At 39.7% G+C, this 19,273-nt stretch overlaps 1 protein-coding gene across 3 annotated transcripts in view; it reads right to left on the bottom strand.

Moving 5' to 3' along the window:
- Positions 1 to 6,874: 6,874 nt before the first annotated feature.
- Positions 6,875 to 19,273, bottom strand: part of phactr2 (phosphatase and actin regulator 2) — a 47,925-nt gene continuing 35,526 nt past the window's right edge. For all 3 annotated transcript variants that reach the window (XM_039621678.1, XM_039621680.1, XM_039621679.1), the window contains 7 exons: positions 19,027 to 19,205; positions 18,079 to 18,235; positions 17,658 to 17,713; positions 16,188 to 16,249; positions 15,758 to 15,895; positions 14,250 to 14,326; positions 6,875 to 11,798 (listed from right to left, as the gene is read on the bottom strand). In XM_039621678.1, the coding sequence (XP_039477612.1) occupies positions 11,783 to 11,798; positions 14,250 to 14,326; positions 15,758 to 15,895; positions 16,188 to 16,249; positions 17,658 to 17,713; positions 18,079 to 18,235; positions 19,027 to 19,205 (685 nt within the window). In that variant the 3' untranslated portion in view covers positions 6,875 to 11,782. The remainder of the gene's footprint in view (positions 11,799 to 14,249; positions 14,327 to 15,757; positions 15,896 to 16,187; positions 16,250 to 17,657; positions 17,714 to 18,078; positions 18,236 to 19,026; positions 19,206 to 19,273) is intronic.

Below are 19,273 nucleotides of genomic sequence, written 5' to 3'. Positions count from 1 at the left end.
TACAAATCTGAAAAGTGTGTAACAGTTATCAGATTTCAAATGAGCTTTTCAAGCAGGTGCAGCAAAAACCTCTATAGCACAGCTCAGGGTAGACATTAAGAAAAATTATTCCAGTGAATGAATTTGGATCTTTGATCAGGAGTGTGGGTTTAATATGCCACGACCCATGGGATCAAGTTTTTTTTTTATAATACTAATTGCCTCAGGCTTGTTAAAGTCGAGTCGATGTGTGATGCTGCAGTCGATACAAGGACCTTGCTTGGGGAGCAATCAGAAAAGCACAGCAGGGGCTGAGGTTTGACTTGCTGACTTAAGGTGGTTTGTGAAAGTATGCTGTCACCCAAATTTGCACACACAGTCAGTTGGTGGGAGAGGACGCTAAACATGACTCATTGTTGGACTGTGATACTAGTCAGGAGGTGCCAGGGAAGTTTTTGTGTTGTGTATTATGGCTGAGAGTGTGTGTTGGAGGCTTTCTTGGTGGGGTAAGTCCTTGCCATCTGTCCTCACTGTCAGACTCGGGGAGACGGCGCTGCCAAGTCAGGCGAGAAAGCTGCGTGAGGTTTGGTTGGTGTGCTGTCTCGCACACTCGCGCGCGAAACACATAAAATGCTTGACTATGCAAGACATGAGCCCATAAATAATTGTCTGCGTCTCATGTTCTGTTTAATTGTATCATATGATTGTGTGATCTCAAGAACAACCAATATTGAATATGTATCTGAGGCACCCTGAAAGAAGGTCCTGTTTTCAATTATAAAAATGACACATTCATTTTTTTTTAAAAAATCACCAGCAGCTATGAGAAATTATCAGAGCATCTTCCAAACCACTGAGCACCATCACAAGGTTTTTTGTCAGTGGTGAGAAAAACATTTTATTCAACAGAAAGCCTTTCTTGGATCATTACATCACTACAGTTTTGTGTAAGAAATTGCTTTGAAGCACAGAAGAAAACTTCACACAGTAAGAAAATGTGAAAGCAGCATACAACTGTTGTGTACTGTTTTTCTTTTCCAAGTCTGTCCCAGTGACCATAAATACTGAAGCCTGCCTGCCAATAATCTTAAATCCTCACCATGACAGCTACAAGGTCATAATGAACACTCATCTTCTATTCATTATGAACAAGGACCAAAAACTGTTTTTCATTAAGAAATGATCACATATAAATCCTCTAGTTGATGAATGGAGCATAATATTAAAAAATAAAATACTTGGATGATTTATTGGACAAATAAAATATTTAGACTTCCATCCAGCACTTCTTATCCAACTAGCGTTACAGGGAGTGAGAGAGGCAGGGTACACCCTAGACGCTGAGCCCATCACAGAGCTAAAGCATAGAGACAGATGAACATTAATTCTCAAATTCAGACCTATGGCCAATTTGGACTCACCAGTTAAGCTAACATGCTTGTTTTTGGACTTTGTGAGGAAGCTGGAGTGCCCAGAGAGCACGGCCACAGGCACGGACAGGACGTGCAGACTCCACACAAAAATGCCTCAGCTGACCAAAGTCAGAAATATTTCATACACTGCTCGAAAAAAATAAAAGGAACACTTTTTAATCAGAGTGTAGCATCAATTCAATCAAACCTCTCGGATATTGATCTGGTCAGTTGAGTAGCAGAGAGTGTTGTTAATCAGTTTCAGCTGCTTTGGTGTTCATTAAATTAACAACAGGTGCACTAGGGCCAGTGTCTCTAATGGTAGTCCAACTCCTCCAGGATGGCACATCAATACATGCCATTTCCAGAAGGTTTGCTGTGTCCCCCAACACAGTCTCAATAGCACATGGGAGATTCCAGGACACAGGTAGTTACTTTGGGAAGAGCTGAAAAGAGTGGTAGAAGGTCCTTAACCCATCAGCAGAATTATTTGCTGCTTTGTGCAGGGAGAAACAAGACAAGCACTTCCCGAGCCCTACAAGGTGACCTCCAGCAGGCTATTGTGAATGTGTCTCACCAAATAATCACAAGCAGACTTCCTGAGGGTGGCCTGAGAGCCTGACCTCCTCTAGTAGGGCCTTTGTTCACTGCCAGATTGGTATTTTCCACAGAATACCTGTTTGCCCTGAGCACATGTGACAGAGGTGAAAGGGTCTGCAGAAGCTGTGGAGAACATTATGTTGTCTTTAAAATCGCTCAGCATGATTGTCTGGTGGTGTGTCAGTAATGGTCTGTGGAGAAATATCTATGGAGGGTCGCACTAACCTCAGTCTAGGTAACAGCACTATGACTTTAGTTAGGTATTCTGAAATCCTTGGACCCATTGTCAGACCCTGTGCTAGTGCAGTGGGATGTGGGTTCCTCCTGGTGCATGACAACGGCCTGCCTCACGTCGCGAAAGTATGCAGGCGGTTCCTCGAGCATGAAAGAATTGATACCATTGATTGGCCCCATTGCTCGTCTGACCTGCATCCAATAATACATTTTGTTTCAGTCCCGCCACCAGGTTACACCCATAGAAGCTCAGTCATGCCCTGGTCCAGAACTCGGAAGAGATCCCCCAGGATGCCGTCTGTTGTCTCATTAGGAGTATGACCTGATATTGTCAACCCTTTGTAGGCTGAAAAGTGGCATCCCTTTTGTTCCTAACACGTTACCCAGTCCAGATATTTTTTCTTTCTTTCTTTTTTTGAGCAGTATATTTTATACCAGTCAGAAAATTACTCTGTTGATCCCCAAAATCCAAAAGTGAAAGAGAAAAAGAAACTGGCAGAACACACCAAAAACTGAGACACTAATGCTTTTAGTGTAATGACCCAAACACGTAACTGGCTTTGATAGCTAAAGCCATTCCGCTTAAATAGTTTAGGGTTCTTTTATTTCATGCTAGTATATGTCTTACCAGACTAGAAGCACTGATTTTTCTCCAGACTAATCTGCATGTATATAGGGCAGATGGGGCAGTCATATCAGTTGGAAACAGTCCTTAAGGAAGAACCAGAACCCCTGTGCTGCTTTGTATTCACTTTATTCAGGCTTCAGTTAAATGATTCAAGGGTGGAGTTTTGAAATTCAAATCCTTTGAAATTATTTCTCAAATAAAATTTCAACTCGACTGGTTTATTTTATTTAAGCTAATCATGCTGGATATGCAAAACTATTTCTGTTTATCAAGTAACTGGTGGAAATACACAAAGAAAGCTATTTATTGTCCTTTTCTCTCTTCCCACACCTAACTCGTCACATTCGATTTTGTCAACGAGCAAGTCACTGCACTGCTGTCAAATCTTAAAACGGCTTCTTTCTGTCAAGCTGTCAGCTGTCACTTCAGTGTCAATGGATGCAGTCCTCCTCCACCTCATTCACCCCCAGTTTTCCTCAGAGCCTCCTCATCAGAAGTCCTGTTCCACATCATATGCATGCAGACTTCCATCATACAGCGTCACCACCACCGGTGTCTAAACCCATTGTTATGTTGATTTTACTACAATGGGGTACTGATTGGTGTAGATTTTCAAATAATTGCTTCATTTGAGGGAGTTGCGCTGCAATAACTCTCTTCTTTATGCTGAGGTTCCATGCCACTGATCAATAAATGCAGTCCCACTTGAACATTTCGCAGCTAAACAGCCAATCAATTAATCGAATCTCGTGCGGCCGCTCCTTTTCGCCTCAGCTAGGTAACCTTTCAAGATCCTGCAGGGTCTAGTTGAGGCAATTAATTCTACTCCCTATGACTCTTTGCAAATCACAATCAGAGTGGAAACTGGAAACTGGCAGCACCGTGTGTTTGCATTTACAAATGGAGCTTGACACATTGAATAGCATTTGTTAATAAGCCACTTGGCCTTTCTGTGTTCATGCTGATGTGAGCTCTTCGTTTGGCTACCCGTCCATATCTGCTCTCTCCTCTGATTACACACCGGTGCAAAGGTCCAGGAAGCACAATCACCCTCGTCAAATATAAATTCTCCACAAATTCAATTATCTTTGTCCACATGGCCACCCACCACCTAACCGTTGTGCTCTCCTGTTCTCCTTCACTAAACTCTTCACCCATTCTTCTTTACTGCTCGAACCCCCTCCTGCCAGCCACATCACATCCTCCCTTTCTCCTCTACTACACTCCATTTTTTTCTTTCTTCGTCTTTACCCTCTCAGATAGGCTTACCAGTGGAGTGGAAACACAGCAACTAATGACTCAAGCAGTGGAAAAACACATGAATCTTTTGTGTGAAGAAGGCACGAATGTGGTGCAAAATCATATTCAGAAAATAAATGCAGAACAGAATTCACCCAGAAAAATGGCACTACGAAGAAAAAAGGGATTTCTGTATGAAGAAAATAATTAAAATTCTCTTTTCTGCACAGTTCTGGAGGCACTTTTGTGCCGTGAAAGTTCTCCTTAAAGCATCCTTTAGTTAAATGCAATTTGAAGCAAATTACAATTCAGCTGTCACCCACACCTCTTACCAATCAATTACCCTTTCAAAAAGGATTGCTCATATTACTTTCAAGTCTGTGGTGATGTTTCTTTTATAACCTTTCCCTCATTTTTGAAAGGAACGGAAATACTTTGAGAAATAGAATGACTGTAATATGTACAGTATAACAGAGCAAAAACAAAAAAAATCATATGTTTTGTAACGTCAGCAAGTGTTAGACCGATGACTAATCCACCAACTTCCAATTGAGCAGACTGCATTACAGTCAGGACCTCCAGGCGGTATGCCAGGGATAAAAGTGCCTTCCTGTCCGGCTGGGAAACTTCATTAAAGTGGGCTGTTTGTTGTGTGTGTGTACGTGTGTGTGTTTTACAGCTAGTAAAAAGTGGAAACTTTTTACTCTCAGAAAGCAGGGCTCAGTTTAGATTTATGGTTTAGGTTTAAAGTTCAGGTTGAAAAAATGCAGCTATGGTGAATAAAGAAGTCTAAGATAAAAGCAGGGATTTTAGAGACAAGCATCAGTTCTCGTGAGTAAGACAAGTGTGTGTGTGTGTGTGTGTGTGTGTGTGTGTGTGTGTGTGTGTGTGTGTGTGTGTGTGTGTGTGTGTGTGTGTGTGTGTGTGTGTCTAAGATAAAATGAGAGGAGGAGGTTTATGATCACTGTGTACCAGGAGGTATCTTTCAAACACAGGCACCAGGTGCTACAGTTTTCCTGCTGCCCTCCTGTGCTCTATAAAAATGATTATCACTTCTGTCATCCAGGTCTCTTTGACCCCAGTCTCCTTCCATCACCAGTTCTCATTTTCTTGTCCTCTTCTTCACATCCAACTTCATTACACCCACTTCCTATTTAAACTCTTGAAAGCACATACTGTTGTTGAGATGGATGGGACCTTTTTGTAACCCAGTAGTTTAAGTCAGTGTAATTATGCTGTCATCTTTGACAGTTTATCCAAACAAAGCCATATAAAAGATGATGAAATGAGGTGAGCTGAGCTTTCTATATTTTTTTTTTTATATCCAAAAAAAGCTTAATTGGCACTAATTGCCACACTTTTAGGTGCATCATAGACGGTAAATTTCTCTCAGAGCTGCTCTTTGTAGCCTTAATGGAAACGTGGGGGGTGGTGGTGGGGCGGGGGGCAGTCAGGGTTTCAATTACTTTAGGAAATCTGCCACAAATTATGTAACATATTCAAAAATAAAACCCCACTGAGTGTTGTGCTCTTTGCGTTTTGCGTCTCTGAATAGTTCATTAGGAGACGCAGCCTTCAAGGGCTCTGAAAATATGCTGCCAAAAAGCACCTGCAGGGACTACAGCTGGCAAGAGGACAGCAACGCAAAATAAAGGGGCTTCAATGAAATTACACATTATCCTAATATATTTGTGAGGTATGTGCAAATGCATTGCTTTAGAACGTCCATTGCTGATGCATCTCCGAGCTCCTCTGTTCCACTTTGTATGCACAGTTTGCATAACTCTTCTTTATTCATACATTTCCCTATAATATACAACATCTAAAAGCCTTCCCTGCAGGCAGGCTGACTGGGTCCAGACATCACTGGCGAGAAAGCTCATGGTCAGAGAGCAGGAGGCGGTTACTGACCAACAGGGTGTAATTCTTTCAGCTGGCACCACTTTGCTGTCTCTCTTTTAGACTCATATCCAGTGGATGAATTATACCTTCATTAAAAACTCTGAAACTTTTGCATGTATGAACACATACATGCTTAAATTCCAAACCTGTGACATTTATTTTCTTTCCGGCAAAGAAATTTCATATTTCTCTCAGATTAGCTTTTTTTCCCCTCATTCTCTGTCATCTACTGCTAAGTCATAAAAAATCACCTGCCATTTTTATTAGGTACAACTGCTGTTCATCTGCTTGTTACTAAAAATATTTAAACAGCTAGCCACATGGCAGCAGCTCAGTGCATTTAGGCAGGTACACATGGTCAAAATGACAGCTCCAACCTGATATGAGTACTGCAGAAGCTGTTGATCTACTGGGATATTCCCACACAAGTATTTCTACGATGTAGTGAATGGTCGAAAAATGAGAAAATATCCAGTGAGCGTCAGTTCTCTGGGTTGAAATTACTTACTGATGCCAGAGGTCAGAGGAGAACGGCCAGACTGCTTCAAGTAGTTACTGAAATAACCACTGGTTTCAACTAAGATGTGCAGAAGAGCATCTTTGAAGGGAGAAGCCAGTCTTAAAGCAGAAGGGCAACAGCAGCAGCAGACCGCACTGAGGACCCTTCATGTCAGACCAGAACAGAAAATTGAGGCTACATTTGAGGGATGTTTCCAGCACCTTGTTAAATCTATGCCACAAAGAATTAAGGCAGTGCCATATAAATAATAGATGTACCAACTAAAATATTTGGTGTCCCTGTTCTCGGACAAAAAACAGTTCTGATCTTACTTCAGCGATAAAATGATTCACGACAAAAAAAGACAATGACAAAAAAAACTTTTTGTTTAACTCTTTATATACAAAATCACTATACACAGTTTGGACACAACAGTAGCTGTTTTGAGATATATAACATTGTAGTACAACTTCAAAGATGAATTGTTAATGTCAAACATAGAGTAAAGGTGGTTGGAGCTCATGTGAAATATCCTCTCCTCAGCCTTTGCTGCTCTGAGCACAAAGTAAATCCATTACTCTGACAGTTTATGCATTACTGTATATAGGATTTATAGCATGATATTTGCTAAACTGCAGAAAATTACAATTCATTTTCACATGGTCAAGAAAAGATTACATGTTCAAGAAAAAAAAGGGGGGTTTTGACTGCAGTCTGATTGTGGCTCCAGTCTGAAGTATAGATTTACATTCGGGAAGCAATAAAGGAAGCTTCAAGCACCACCAGCAGGAGACATTCTCAATGTAAACATTTTTATGAACTGGGGGAAGCAGACAGCATTACAAATGAACAGTAGCAGCTCAGGAAAAACAAGTGCCACTATGGCTGTCAAGAGAAATAGAGAAATACCTTCTGAAATGCAGTCTAAATATTATTACGTTTTCCACTATCACTATTAACACTGGGAAATGTGGGGTAGGCTTTCAGCTTCTTTGGGTAACGGGACTGTTTATTTTACAGCTGCCGTACAGATGAGATGAAACACATGGCACCCATCAACGTTTTTAGACGATTCGTTCTGAATCGTGATGAATTAAGTGGTTATAGCTTAACACCCACATTCCTAATTTCGGAGAGAAATATGGATTTATGCACGATATAAATGCTGTTGATATTCCACGCAAGTGTTTCGGTGTAAGCGGTTTCAATATTAAAAAGCCGTTCTAAAAGCGATAACACTAAGCTTTTGCCTGGAGAAGGTTTCTAAATATTCTCATTTGGTAATGCTTCATTTTAACCTCCATATTTAGCACTGATATGTACACCTATCAGCCACAACATTAAAAACTGCTAACAGGTGAAGCGAATAATACTGATCATCTTGTTATAATTCAGTGTACTGCTGGGAAATATTGGACTCTGGCCTTCACAACCCACCATTGCCAGGAGCCTCTCCCAGCTGAACAATGCACCCTGCAACTCAACAAAAACCAATTACAGGAACACAACAAAGAGCTCAAGACCCCGACTGGACCTTTGTGGGGTGTGTTGTAACGAGGCACCTCCAACCTGCAACCGACAGGATCTAAAGGATTTGCTGCCAATGTTCTGATGCCAGACAACACAAGACATCCCAAAAGGTCCTGTGTCAATACCCTGATGAGTCAGACCTGTTTTGGCAGCAGAAGGACCTACACATGATTAGACAGGAGGTTGTAATGTGATTGATGAGTGTATAAATCGCTAAAATTATATACAACACGCTATAATGTAGCTTTGAGTAAATGTTAAGAAACTCCAAGTTTTTAATTTATTTTGATAACAATTAAAACTTTTCCTAACTGGTACATAATGAGTGATAACGCTGAATAACCAGTTTAATTGTAATTTTATTTGACTGTATATAAGCTGTAAATCGTTAATAACGTGGGTTAGGCTACTCAACCATGGTGGGATGGGCAGCAGTGTGCCCCTAGCGAGGTCATCACCTTGGAGATAGTCGTGAGAGTTGTTGACCCACCCTCCCATTATGCAATTTATTAAGTTCAGCTGGGCCACTCACACCTTGACACACTTGTGACCCCAACGAACCACATCTTGATTCACATCTTGGCTCATGTTACCCTACCAACACCTGCGATGACAGGGTAGGTTAGATAGTATGTTCAAGTTAAAGTTGGAAAATGGAATTTCTGCTAAAGTCGGATTTCCAACTCAGAATGAATGCGTTGATCACCAATCCCGTTTTTTCCGACTTTACTACTGGAACACGCTCAACTTGGGAGTGATGCAAATCCCAGCTCTGACATCCAGCTTCTGAGATAAATGGAAAGCAGTAAAGACTCTCAGGACCACCTCCAAAGACGTCTCTCATGTGAGAGGTAAAATATGTTTAGGAACCAAAAAAAACCCAAAACATCTATTTGCCTCTAACTCAATTGGATGTATGACTTTTAATCTGTAATAAAAGCTCAAAATTCCTGGGTATTTTACAGCAGCTTTGGCTGACGGTGTCTACCGTGTTCACCTGTGCTGGAGCTGCACCCAAGCAGACTGTAAGGGATCAAACTCATATTGACTTCCTTTCTTCAGCTGCTAGTTTTCATTTCCAAACTAATTAGCATATGTAAACTCTACATATAGAGTACACTCTCTCTCTTTATATATAAATATCTAAAACCAAGTATTATTATTATTACTATGTAAAGGATTTCTATTTTGTGCAGATTAAAACTATGGATATTTGTAGAAATAAATCCAAAACCGGATATTCCCAGAGATCATTATCTTTGTCTACATATGAAATAGGTAGGTTATTATTAAAGACTGTGCTTGATAAATTGCTTAAAAAGCACTACTTTCAGGTCAGCTGTAATCACTTCTTTATCAGTGTCTGGAGATGGTATCAAAAAAATATTACAAAAAAACAACGCAATTTGATTTTAAAACAGTCACATCAAAGTTGTATCATATTATATTGTTAGTAAAATTCATATCAATGTATGCACATGCTTGATATACATTCTGTACAATACACACACACACACACACACACACACACACACACACACACACACACACACACATACATACATACATACATACATACATACATACATACATACATACATATATATATATATATATATATATATATATATATATGAACAACAACTTAGACATCAACAAGAATACTGTTGCTTCTTTTTCATTGCTATACATCTTTTCACTTTACAACCCCCGCACATTCAGAAGCGGAAACAATCAATCTGCCCTTTTCAGTTACTATTTGGAAGAATGACGAGTGTTTGTGGAGGTTGGGGCTCTATTATGAGAACACGGACTTTTGGAGGTCAGCAAGCTCTATCTGTCAATCACTCGACAGCCAACATCTCCACTCTTGTCGAGTAGGCATGGGACAAAAATATTACTAAAGCTCAGACAAACATTCTGGCATTCTCGGAGAAAGAAAACACTTTTAATGGATCCTCTACATTTTTCCGAAACATGCATCTCAAGTATCTGGCAGTGCACTTAAAGGCAGCAAATCCACAAATCCCCCAAAATCCAATAGTTACCAAACCAACCGAGCCAGAAATCCACACACTAGATGCTTCATAGCTCCACATTTAAACAAAGGAAATCCTCTTGACTCCGTTAAATATGGCATCTATTCAACCACATAAAAGTTGAAACATTTTCCCAATGATTGACCAAAACTGTAAAATGATCTAAAATGATAATTTCTTATTGAAATAATTAACATGGCTGGAGATTAACTTTCCAAAAAGTGGAACAAATCCATCAAATAAATCTGATTCATGGTTAAAAAAAAACATGTAATGACACTAGGTAATTTTGCTGGATTCAAGATGCATGTTAAGGCTAGATGTAAAGATATAATCACAAAAGTCACAAAGCACTCATGTCAACATTTCTTCTTTTTAAATGTGTTCTAAAATAAAGTCACTTGACTAAATTGCAAAAGCATGTTCAAGGAAATGAAAATTAAAGCACTCTTTCATTCTCTGAAAGAAGAGGGCAGTTCATTACTAGTGCTGAACCTCTCAGTGCCTGTTCTCTACGTAGTCCACCCAACAGAATGAAACCTGTAAGCGTTCCAATTTAGAACACCTACATACGATCAGGTTCCTGCTTTATCTTTGGCACCAAATAAAGAGCCAAGTAAAGCTCCCCAGCCAAAGGCCTGTAATGGAACTAGTAAGAAAACAATAAGTACATCCTCTAAACATCTAGTCCAGCACTTTGTGATTAGAGGTTCATAACCCAGCAGAGAACACATGATGATCATCATGTTATCATCATGTATCATCAGGAAAGTATGCTGAGGGATTAGAAGTGGCCAGAATGGGTTGTGCACTTCAATATTAAAGCCTCAGGTGGCTCCCTCAACTTTAGCAGTTTTAAATATAACACTTGCGGTTATTCTTCAGCTACGTGCGCCATCCTCTTCTGTAACTCTTAGGATACAGTGCCCTCTAGTGGCAGAACTTAAAGCTTGTTTTTAAAAAAATGAACTGCAGTATTTCTGATTTATCTCTGAGGGGAACATCTGAGCAGAGGAAACTGCCTCTCCTCTCCTGTGATCTGTGACATAGGCACTGACATCAGCATGAAACTATCCAATCATCCCCACTTCCTGTCCTAGGAAGTTGCCCATATTTGGCCATTTGTCAGTTTCTGACAAGGCATACCCTGGCAAGGACACAAACTCTACAGTACACTCACATTCTCTACTACAGGGCTGACCGAAAACATACTAAAAGAAAATACACAAAATATTTTGTGTACCAGCTGGTTCTGATACTCTACAATAAATAAATCTAATCTGAGCACAATACACGCCACTATCCTGACATTGGATATGTGCAAATGTTTTATGGGTGCCATGAAGCACACACACAGATGTTATTATAGACTTAAAGTTTCATCGGGGGCAACAGAGCTTTTTTACATAAGATATTCTGATGTGCTTCAGTAGGAAAAATGCAGGTGAAGCAACTTTCATTAAGAGTGTCACCTTCCTATCAATCGCTCTTCTAAAGTATGAGCGCACATCCAAGGTTTTGGAACTGGTTAACCCGAATGAAACACAGTCACGTTTAAGTGTTGTAAAGTACACCTGCGCTTTTCCTGCTGCGACAAGTCAAAACGTCTGCTGTGAAAAAGGTCGACTGAGTTCCAGAGTGAAGTGGACTGAGCTGAGCCTGCTGGGAGATGTGGACCAGAGAGCTTGTGGCGCTGACGTCGACGGGGCAGTGAGGACACTTACGGCCGATGAAATCTGAAAACACAGACACAAAGGTTTATTTACAACAGAAGAAACACACAGACAGTATAATAGAAATACATGAATGTACTGTCCTTGTCATTTAATTACAATTTCTACTATTTTAATTTTTACCAAGAATCTGACAGACACTCTGAATGACAATGTACCTGCACAGTACTTGGGAATAATCTTGCATCTGAAATCATTTTTCAGATCTTGAAAAATTCTCAAACACTAAAACAAATGCTGTTGATTTAAACCAAAGCTCAGTGAACACTAGGACTGCCAATTTTCATTTGAATTTCAAATGAAAAGCATTAAGCTGTCAGGGCTGCTTTGAGCTGCTTAATAAAGCAAAAATTAGTCATGTGAAAAAAAGGATTATGTGCAGTCCTGTAGAAAAACTAACCATTCAACAAGCACATCACCTTCTTGAATCATCTTTAAAAGTCATTGAACTTATCTTGAAGCTTACCTAGAAGCAATAACTTGCACACTTGTTTTTCTGTAAGACTTTATCAATCTGTCACATCATTGTGATATGCTGCATTGACCCAATTACACCGCCAGACAGATGGTTTCACATTTGACTCTATAATGCTAACTCAATGACTGTAAGGTGCCCAGATACTGTGGCTGCAAAACAAGACCAAATTATCACTCCTCCATCGCTGAGATTGACAGCTGGTTCAGATTCCTTTTACAAACATGAGCTGTAGATTATATTCAAACATCGATGCCACTGTGTTCCCTTGCAAAAGACAGTGTGTCCTTTGGTTTGTTTAGATGCAACTTTATAAACCTAAACCTAAGCCATGGTCTTTTAGCAGCCTCCTCTTGGAAACCATTCCAAATAAGCCATACTTTTTAAGCTTTTATCTGAAAGTACTGTCATAAACTTCAACATTTAACATGCTGAGGCCGGTGGAGTCTGAGGTGTAGCTCTTGGGTCTTTTCATGTGAATCTTCAGGTGAATTTGTATGAAAGATTGTGTTATTAACACACATCTGAATGCTCCACACCAGCAAACTTCTGCTTTGTTGATTATCAATTCATCAAGTGCATTTGATTATCAGCCTGGCTGCTCCTTACCCTCTAAATTCCTAAGGAAGCAGTAATCATGTAGATAGTTTTTCACCGGACTCTAGAAAGAAACTTATTCACATCACTGTGAGTGAGACAAATTATAATATGAACATTGTTTTATCATCTACCGCTGCTACATTTCTGTGTGTTATCAGGCAAAAACAGTCAAACACGAGTTTCCTCTATCTTTGAGCTGTGATTGCTGGCTTTAGAACAAAAATGGTGCTGGTGCATTTTAATCGTGCTGTTAATTGAAGTGTTTTAACAATGGATTTAAATCTTGCAGAAAAGCATAAGTCTACAGGTTTTTTTTTCAAAAACATTGCACAAAGGAAAAACATTTTTGGGCATCTTAGAACAAATGACGCATTTCATTGACTTCTCAAAGGAAAATGAAAATCGTAGCAAACACTAGAATGGACCTTTCTTCAAATGTTTCCACTGTCAGACTCAAAAGATAGGGAAGCGTTCTGTTCATCTTTTTTTTTTTTAAATTTCTTTACAAAACATACTTTTGGAAAGATTTCAGTTTTAACTTTGTCTTCTTAAAGCACGTGTTCTCATTCTCATCTCATTATATTGACTTTTGTACTGAATTTGCAGGTAAAGCGTCCCTTCTGAAGACTTTTCCATGTGGACTATGTTTGTGCAGTAGCTGCTTTTCCTCCATTTCCAGCCTGTGTACATTTTATATCAAAGTTGTCTTGTTCCTAAATGTTATCTTGACTTCTATGGCTCACTTTTAATGGCATTTTTAAAGTCAGACAGGGAAAACTGCACCCTGGAAGCACTTTTCTTTCTCTTTTATACTCTTCTCCATTGCATGACCTGCCCCTCAGGCCTTAACAATTTAATACAGTCTTGAGGCAAAAACATTGCCAGACATAATGCCACCACTGCTGTTTTTTTTTTCTTATTATTTTCTCTAAATTCATAAAACGAAGTGTAATAAGATATGAGGAAATGATGGTGACTCAATGTCTCTGTCCTGCATGAGTTGCAGTAACATCTATTCTCTTTAAGTAGTTTCAGAAGTTCAGACAGAGGATGTAAACAAATATTGAAACATTTTGTGCCAGTTGTGTGTTTATTGAAAGGTTTATTAGTTCTTTTTGGTGGGCTCGGCACAGTGATAAAAATCCACGTCACACAGATTTAATAACAAATGAGAGAGGAAACCTAACCTTTATTGTCAATTAGTGCCTGAGGCAAATGAACCGGAGTCGACCCGGGAGTATATCGTGACTTTAATGTGGGACTAGAACAATATAAATATTGATCAATGTGACTAATAAACAGCAGCATTTACTGTGATAAAGCGCTAATAAAGCTTCAGAGTCGGCTTAAATGGTCAATGCCATTGACCGCTTAAGTACCTGGTGAACTGTTTGCTGTCTTCATGAACCTCCATCTCTCGGCTTTTAAACTCATTCAGCTCCTTACGGATAGCAGCCTGGGGGGCAGAACACACACATACAAACACACACACAGATAATAACATCATTAGAAGACCAAGGCCAACTGTGCCCCCCATCCCAATCACCTTTTCCAAGTAAGCTCGTGATGCCTTTGAGCTGTTTCAATGTGAAATGTTCAGATGCTTAAGGGCTCTCATTTGGAGCTTTTAAGATGTTTACAGATAATTTCCATAAATCTGCACAGCTACAGTCTTTGCTTCGGGGAAGTAGTCATAATGAATAGTATATGGGTTAAAAAATACGAGCAAAGTACACAGCAGCACAAATGATTATTCTCATTCATTTTAACTTATAAAATAATGATTTTAAAGGGATTTTCTTGTAATGTTTATACCCAACTTTTCCCTCAAGCCTTACATGAAAAGTTTGTGTGTCTGTCGTCAGCAACATGAAGTACATCCATTTTTTGATCTGGTTATGCAGGTGATGCTGTGAAGTCGGAGGTTTATTTTTAAGGTTGTTAAGGATTTAGTTAGACTTTGCTTGCTTTATTTGCCTGTCCATTCTTTTATTCAGCAGTAATGAGTTTGGACTTGTGCGATCAGAAATCATTTATATGTCTGCAAGGCTGTCTGCGGTAACAGTGACTGGTGATGGAGATTTCACTGTACAAATGTGCAAGCAGACAGTTTACTTTGGTTTGTCCATGCATTGTTTTCCATGTTGCCCTCTGAATGTGTAAAGATAACCTAAAATTGAATATATTGGATCTGGGCTGGAAGTCTCAAGGTCTGTATTTATGTGCTGTGCAGTTCTGAACATCAACAGCAGAGGGAAACCTTGACATAAAACTGCACACTTTGAGGATCTTTATTGTCTGTGAGGATATTTTGTTAAGCTACACTAAATATTCATACAGTGCAGATGGCACATGTATGTAGTTACAGTCTGACTTAGTGTGAGCTAGGTGAATTTCATGTATATCATTAAGCATAAACACACAGAGACGTTTAAGACCATAATATGAAACAACTGTGTACGCAGAAGGCCGAGCTGTTGAAACTAGAAAAAAACCTGCAACAAACTATGACCCATACGTAAATGGGTTTTTGAATTTTGGCCTGCACAAGCTCTGACCCCAATCCACCACCTGTGGGATGAACTGGAACAGCGACTCCAAGCCAGGAAGCATTTAGTGCCTGATTTTAATAATGCTCTTACGGCCCAGTGGGTTCAAATTCCTACAGCCAAGATCTGAAATCTTTTATAAAGTCTTCCCAAGAAAGTTGAGACCGTTATAAAAGCAGATGGTTGTTCGCCACATGTAGTTACGTCTCTAATCACCTAAGTAATCAACATCACAAATTCACAAAATTTTCACCCTGAATAGAAACTGTAAAGGTTTCATAAAGCCCTAATAAATAAAATTATATCAGGTATTACAAAGCAGTCTACAAGAGCAGTACCTTGTCAGCAGGAGTAAGCCGTGTCCAGGGTTTGTCAGCTCGTCTGTCATAATCCTTGGCGTCCGTTACCTCCACATATTCATTAAAACGAAGAATCCTCCTAGCAACAAGCTCTGCCACCGTTGGCCTCACGCTCAGCTACACACAGAAGAGAAAGGAGGAGAAAGTAGACAGTCAGTCGAATCAAATATTAAACTTCAAAATGATCTTCCCAGTATTTTGGTTTATGTCTCAGTTCCAGCTGTGTCCACTAGATGGCCTGATCTCTCTAGATAAAACAGTTTCTTTCTACTACCATGACTCATAAGGTGGGGCAAAACATATTAGTAGCTAAATATAGACTTGCTGTGTACTTTCTGTTCTCTTATGTATGTATGTATGCATGTACGTGTGTGTGTGTGTGTGTGTGTGTGTATGAAATTTACAGTACCTTTCTCGTGAGCCTCCTTTTAATCTCTTGCTTAGCTTCTTGCTCCTCTGCTTCATTCTTTTCTGCATGTACAAAACGAGCAGATTGATTTCACACCTACTATGTCTGCAACAAGTTTCCGCATCTAATTATATACACAAGCTATAATTTGCAATATTAAGCCAAGTGCATGGCTATGCAGCAGTGTGGCTGCCGTTACGTAAACAAAAGCAAAAAGGCGAAAAAAGAGAAATCATATGAAATCTGAATGGCAAATATTCTTGTGAAATATTTATTGAATTGCACCATATGTATATAAACAGCTTGGGGAGGGGGCACTGGAGAACTCAGTGACATCTAGTGGTCTCATCCAGATTGAAATAGAAGTCATGCAGGATTTATGACACCTAATCCTTCCTTCCCTCTAGCACAACACATACATAGTGTTACTTCGCTTCCTGTGTTTAAAGGAACACATGAGCGCCTTGCATTATTTCTCATGTGCTATGATGAGACTGAGGCTGTGTGTTGCAGACCGAAACATTTTAAAGTCTGCAAACCAACCTTTCAAAAAAATTAATTTAATAAATAAATCAGAGGATAAAGTTACACAGATACCCTGTAAAGCTGTTGCTCTTGTTTTTTTAACAGGACGCTTTTACATTACATTACATTATACACACAGTATTATATAATTTTACTGAAACCTCAAACAAGTGTCTATTTGTAGATAAATTCCTGCCCACAAAGGGATGAACACCAGAAACAATATTTCGTAACTTCCTTACCGCTGTTATATATATGGATATAACCACTACACGTATGGACTACGTCTGTTCTATTGACTGGGAACTTTGCAATACAGGCATTCTTTTCACCTACAATAAAGCAGTATAATCATTCTATATTAGGGAAAGAGGTATCACGCATTTATTCAGTTAGACCAAGAGCAAATATACTGATTGAAGTAATGGGCAATTCTTAAAACCATAAAAGCCTACACGAATGACAAAATTGAACTAAACAGGCGAGACCATAACCGCTAGCAGAGTTATTTTATTCATGTTCAGTAGCATGACAAGCATGCTCGTTAGTGTGCGTTCGAAAACGAATGACTCAGACCAGCTTCTATCACTGCGGTACATGATGACCAAAGAAAATCCCCTCACAGTGTGATTGAACACATCACTCCACCGTGGGAGACACAAAGCTGCTAAAAGACAGTAATTCATAATTTAGACAGACATATCTGTCTCGTCCATCTGATTAATAAGACACGCAAGGTCATATCTGAAGATCTGAAAGTGGCAGTAACAGATTGTGGCTGTGCGGCTGGAACAGCACAATACCGGCTATAACGTGACCATCCTGACGATGAGCCTCGTGATATGGTTGCAGGTAGATAAATGACATAATTCGGGCTTTAAAATCTTATGACTATCATAAAAAAAAGGTGTATCACATCACACGTCTGTTGAAGAGTGCACTTACGCTTGAGAATGTTTCTCTGCTCCAGCTCCTCTGTGGTTGGTCTTTGGCTCAGGCGTCTAAAAAGAGAAAACCGTTTACACTCTTTTTACGAGCAGGTATGGATTTAATAATTCTGCAGGCTTGTGCAGAGAAAAATCCTAAATTATCAACACTTAAGATTTTGTTTTTTGTTTACACCTTTTGTTGCTGAGAATCTGAAGGCTGTTTTAACACCAGCCAATTTGGCTCATCTGTTAGAAAAGGCCAAACTTCAGGACACATTTTTAATGTGCATCATTTGTAACAGTATACCACCCACAGCTACACCAAAAAAATAATCAACAATCTCTGTTGTTATCCTAAAGCAATGCCAAACTTGAGAAAAAAGTAACACCTAGCCACATTTTCACAGTCCGCTTTGTATGCGTGTGTTTGAGTGTACCTGACTAATTTGCTGCCTATCTGCTGGCGTAGCTCGTGCCTCTCCGTCTCTGAACTCCGTGGCAGAATGTTTTTCTCTTCCAGCTCTTTCTTGCTGGGCCGGTTCCCCAGTTTAATGTTCAAGGTGTCTCGTCGGCGGATCTTGCTGGCAAGAGAGTCTAGAACAGAGAGAGAACAGGCACGGCTAGTAACAGTCTTCTGGGGGGTCAGCTGTGGATCATAATGAACAAGCAATGAAGAAAATGAGACGTTTAAAAATTTGAAACATCAACAGAAAGTCCATTGTAATGATAAACAGATTAAATGCTGTTTACCAGTGCTGGGTAAATTTGCAAGCAAAAGTTGCTAACACGGCTGAGGCATCTTTGACATTTTTAACAGCATGACTGCACGAAGCAAACATTGCACCGTCACAGCAAGTTGGGTGGCTTCACAGTCTGACTGTAAACGGTCCTTTCACTTCATCTTGGGAGCAATGAGCCCTTCAGCTGAGCAGGATGTAAAAGCTATGGATGTGTTTCTGCAACCATTCAAGGGTTTATACACATCTGGTGACATGACATATTCTTTTACTGGAAGTGTCTATTCAGTAGCCATGAGCTGCTGGCCTACTGGTCAGTTCTACAACTCTGAATCGGGATATGCTGTCTTATATTAAAACCAAAGGTCATGTGTCATTAGGTAAAATATAAGTAAAACCTATTTATTTGCAAAATAAATACATTTTAACCATAGTAGGTCCCTGCCTGGTTTCAAACCCATGACTCTTTAGTTGTGAGGTAACAGTTCTAACCCTGGACCCACTGTGCTACATCCTCTTAAACACATCACACCCCACCTGCTAACTGAAATGTCAAAGTTGAGTTGTTTAGGTGAGCTTCTCTTAAAGTTCTGCAGCTGACATGACTGTTGTCAAACATGCTGTTTTTTTCATAGTTGTGTGACATACTGTTTGAGTCCTCGTCTTCCTCCTCCTCCTCTTCCTCCTCATCCCGGTACAGGATTGGTCCGTCAGAATCAGAGTCACTAGTTTGGCTGTCTCTCGGCCTATCGGGTATCACGGTCACCTCTGCCTGCTCTGTTTTTACACTGGGTCGCTGCGGCTTTTCTGCTTCATCCTCTGCTGACCTGCAGGAATAAATAACACAACAGTGTGACTAAACAAATTTTAATAGATTTATTGTCAATTATCTAAT

The sequence above is a fragment of the Oreochromis aureus genome, linkage group 13, assembly GCF_013358895.1.
Source record: "Oreochromis aureus strain Israel breed Guangdong linkage group 13, ZZ_aureus, whole genome shotgun sequence".
NCBI lineage: Eukaryota > Metazoa > Chordata > Actinopteri > Cichliformes > Cichlidae > Oreochromis > Oreochromis aureus.
The sequence above is the reverse complement of the archived record's forward strand: the minus strand, read 5'-3'. Positions and strand labels throughout refer to the sequence as shown.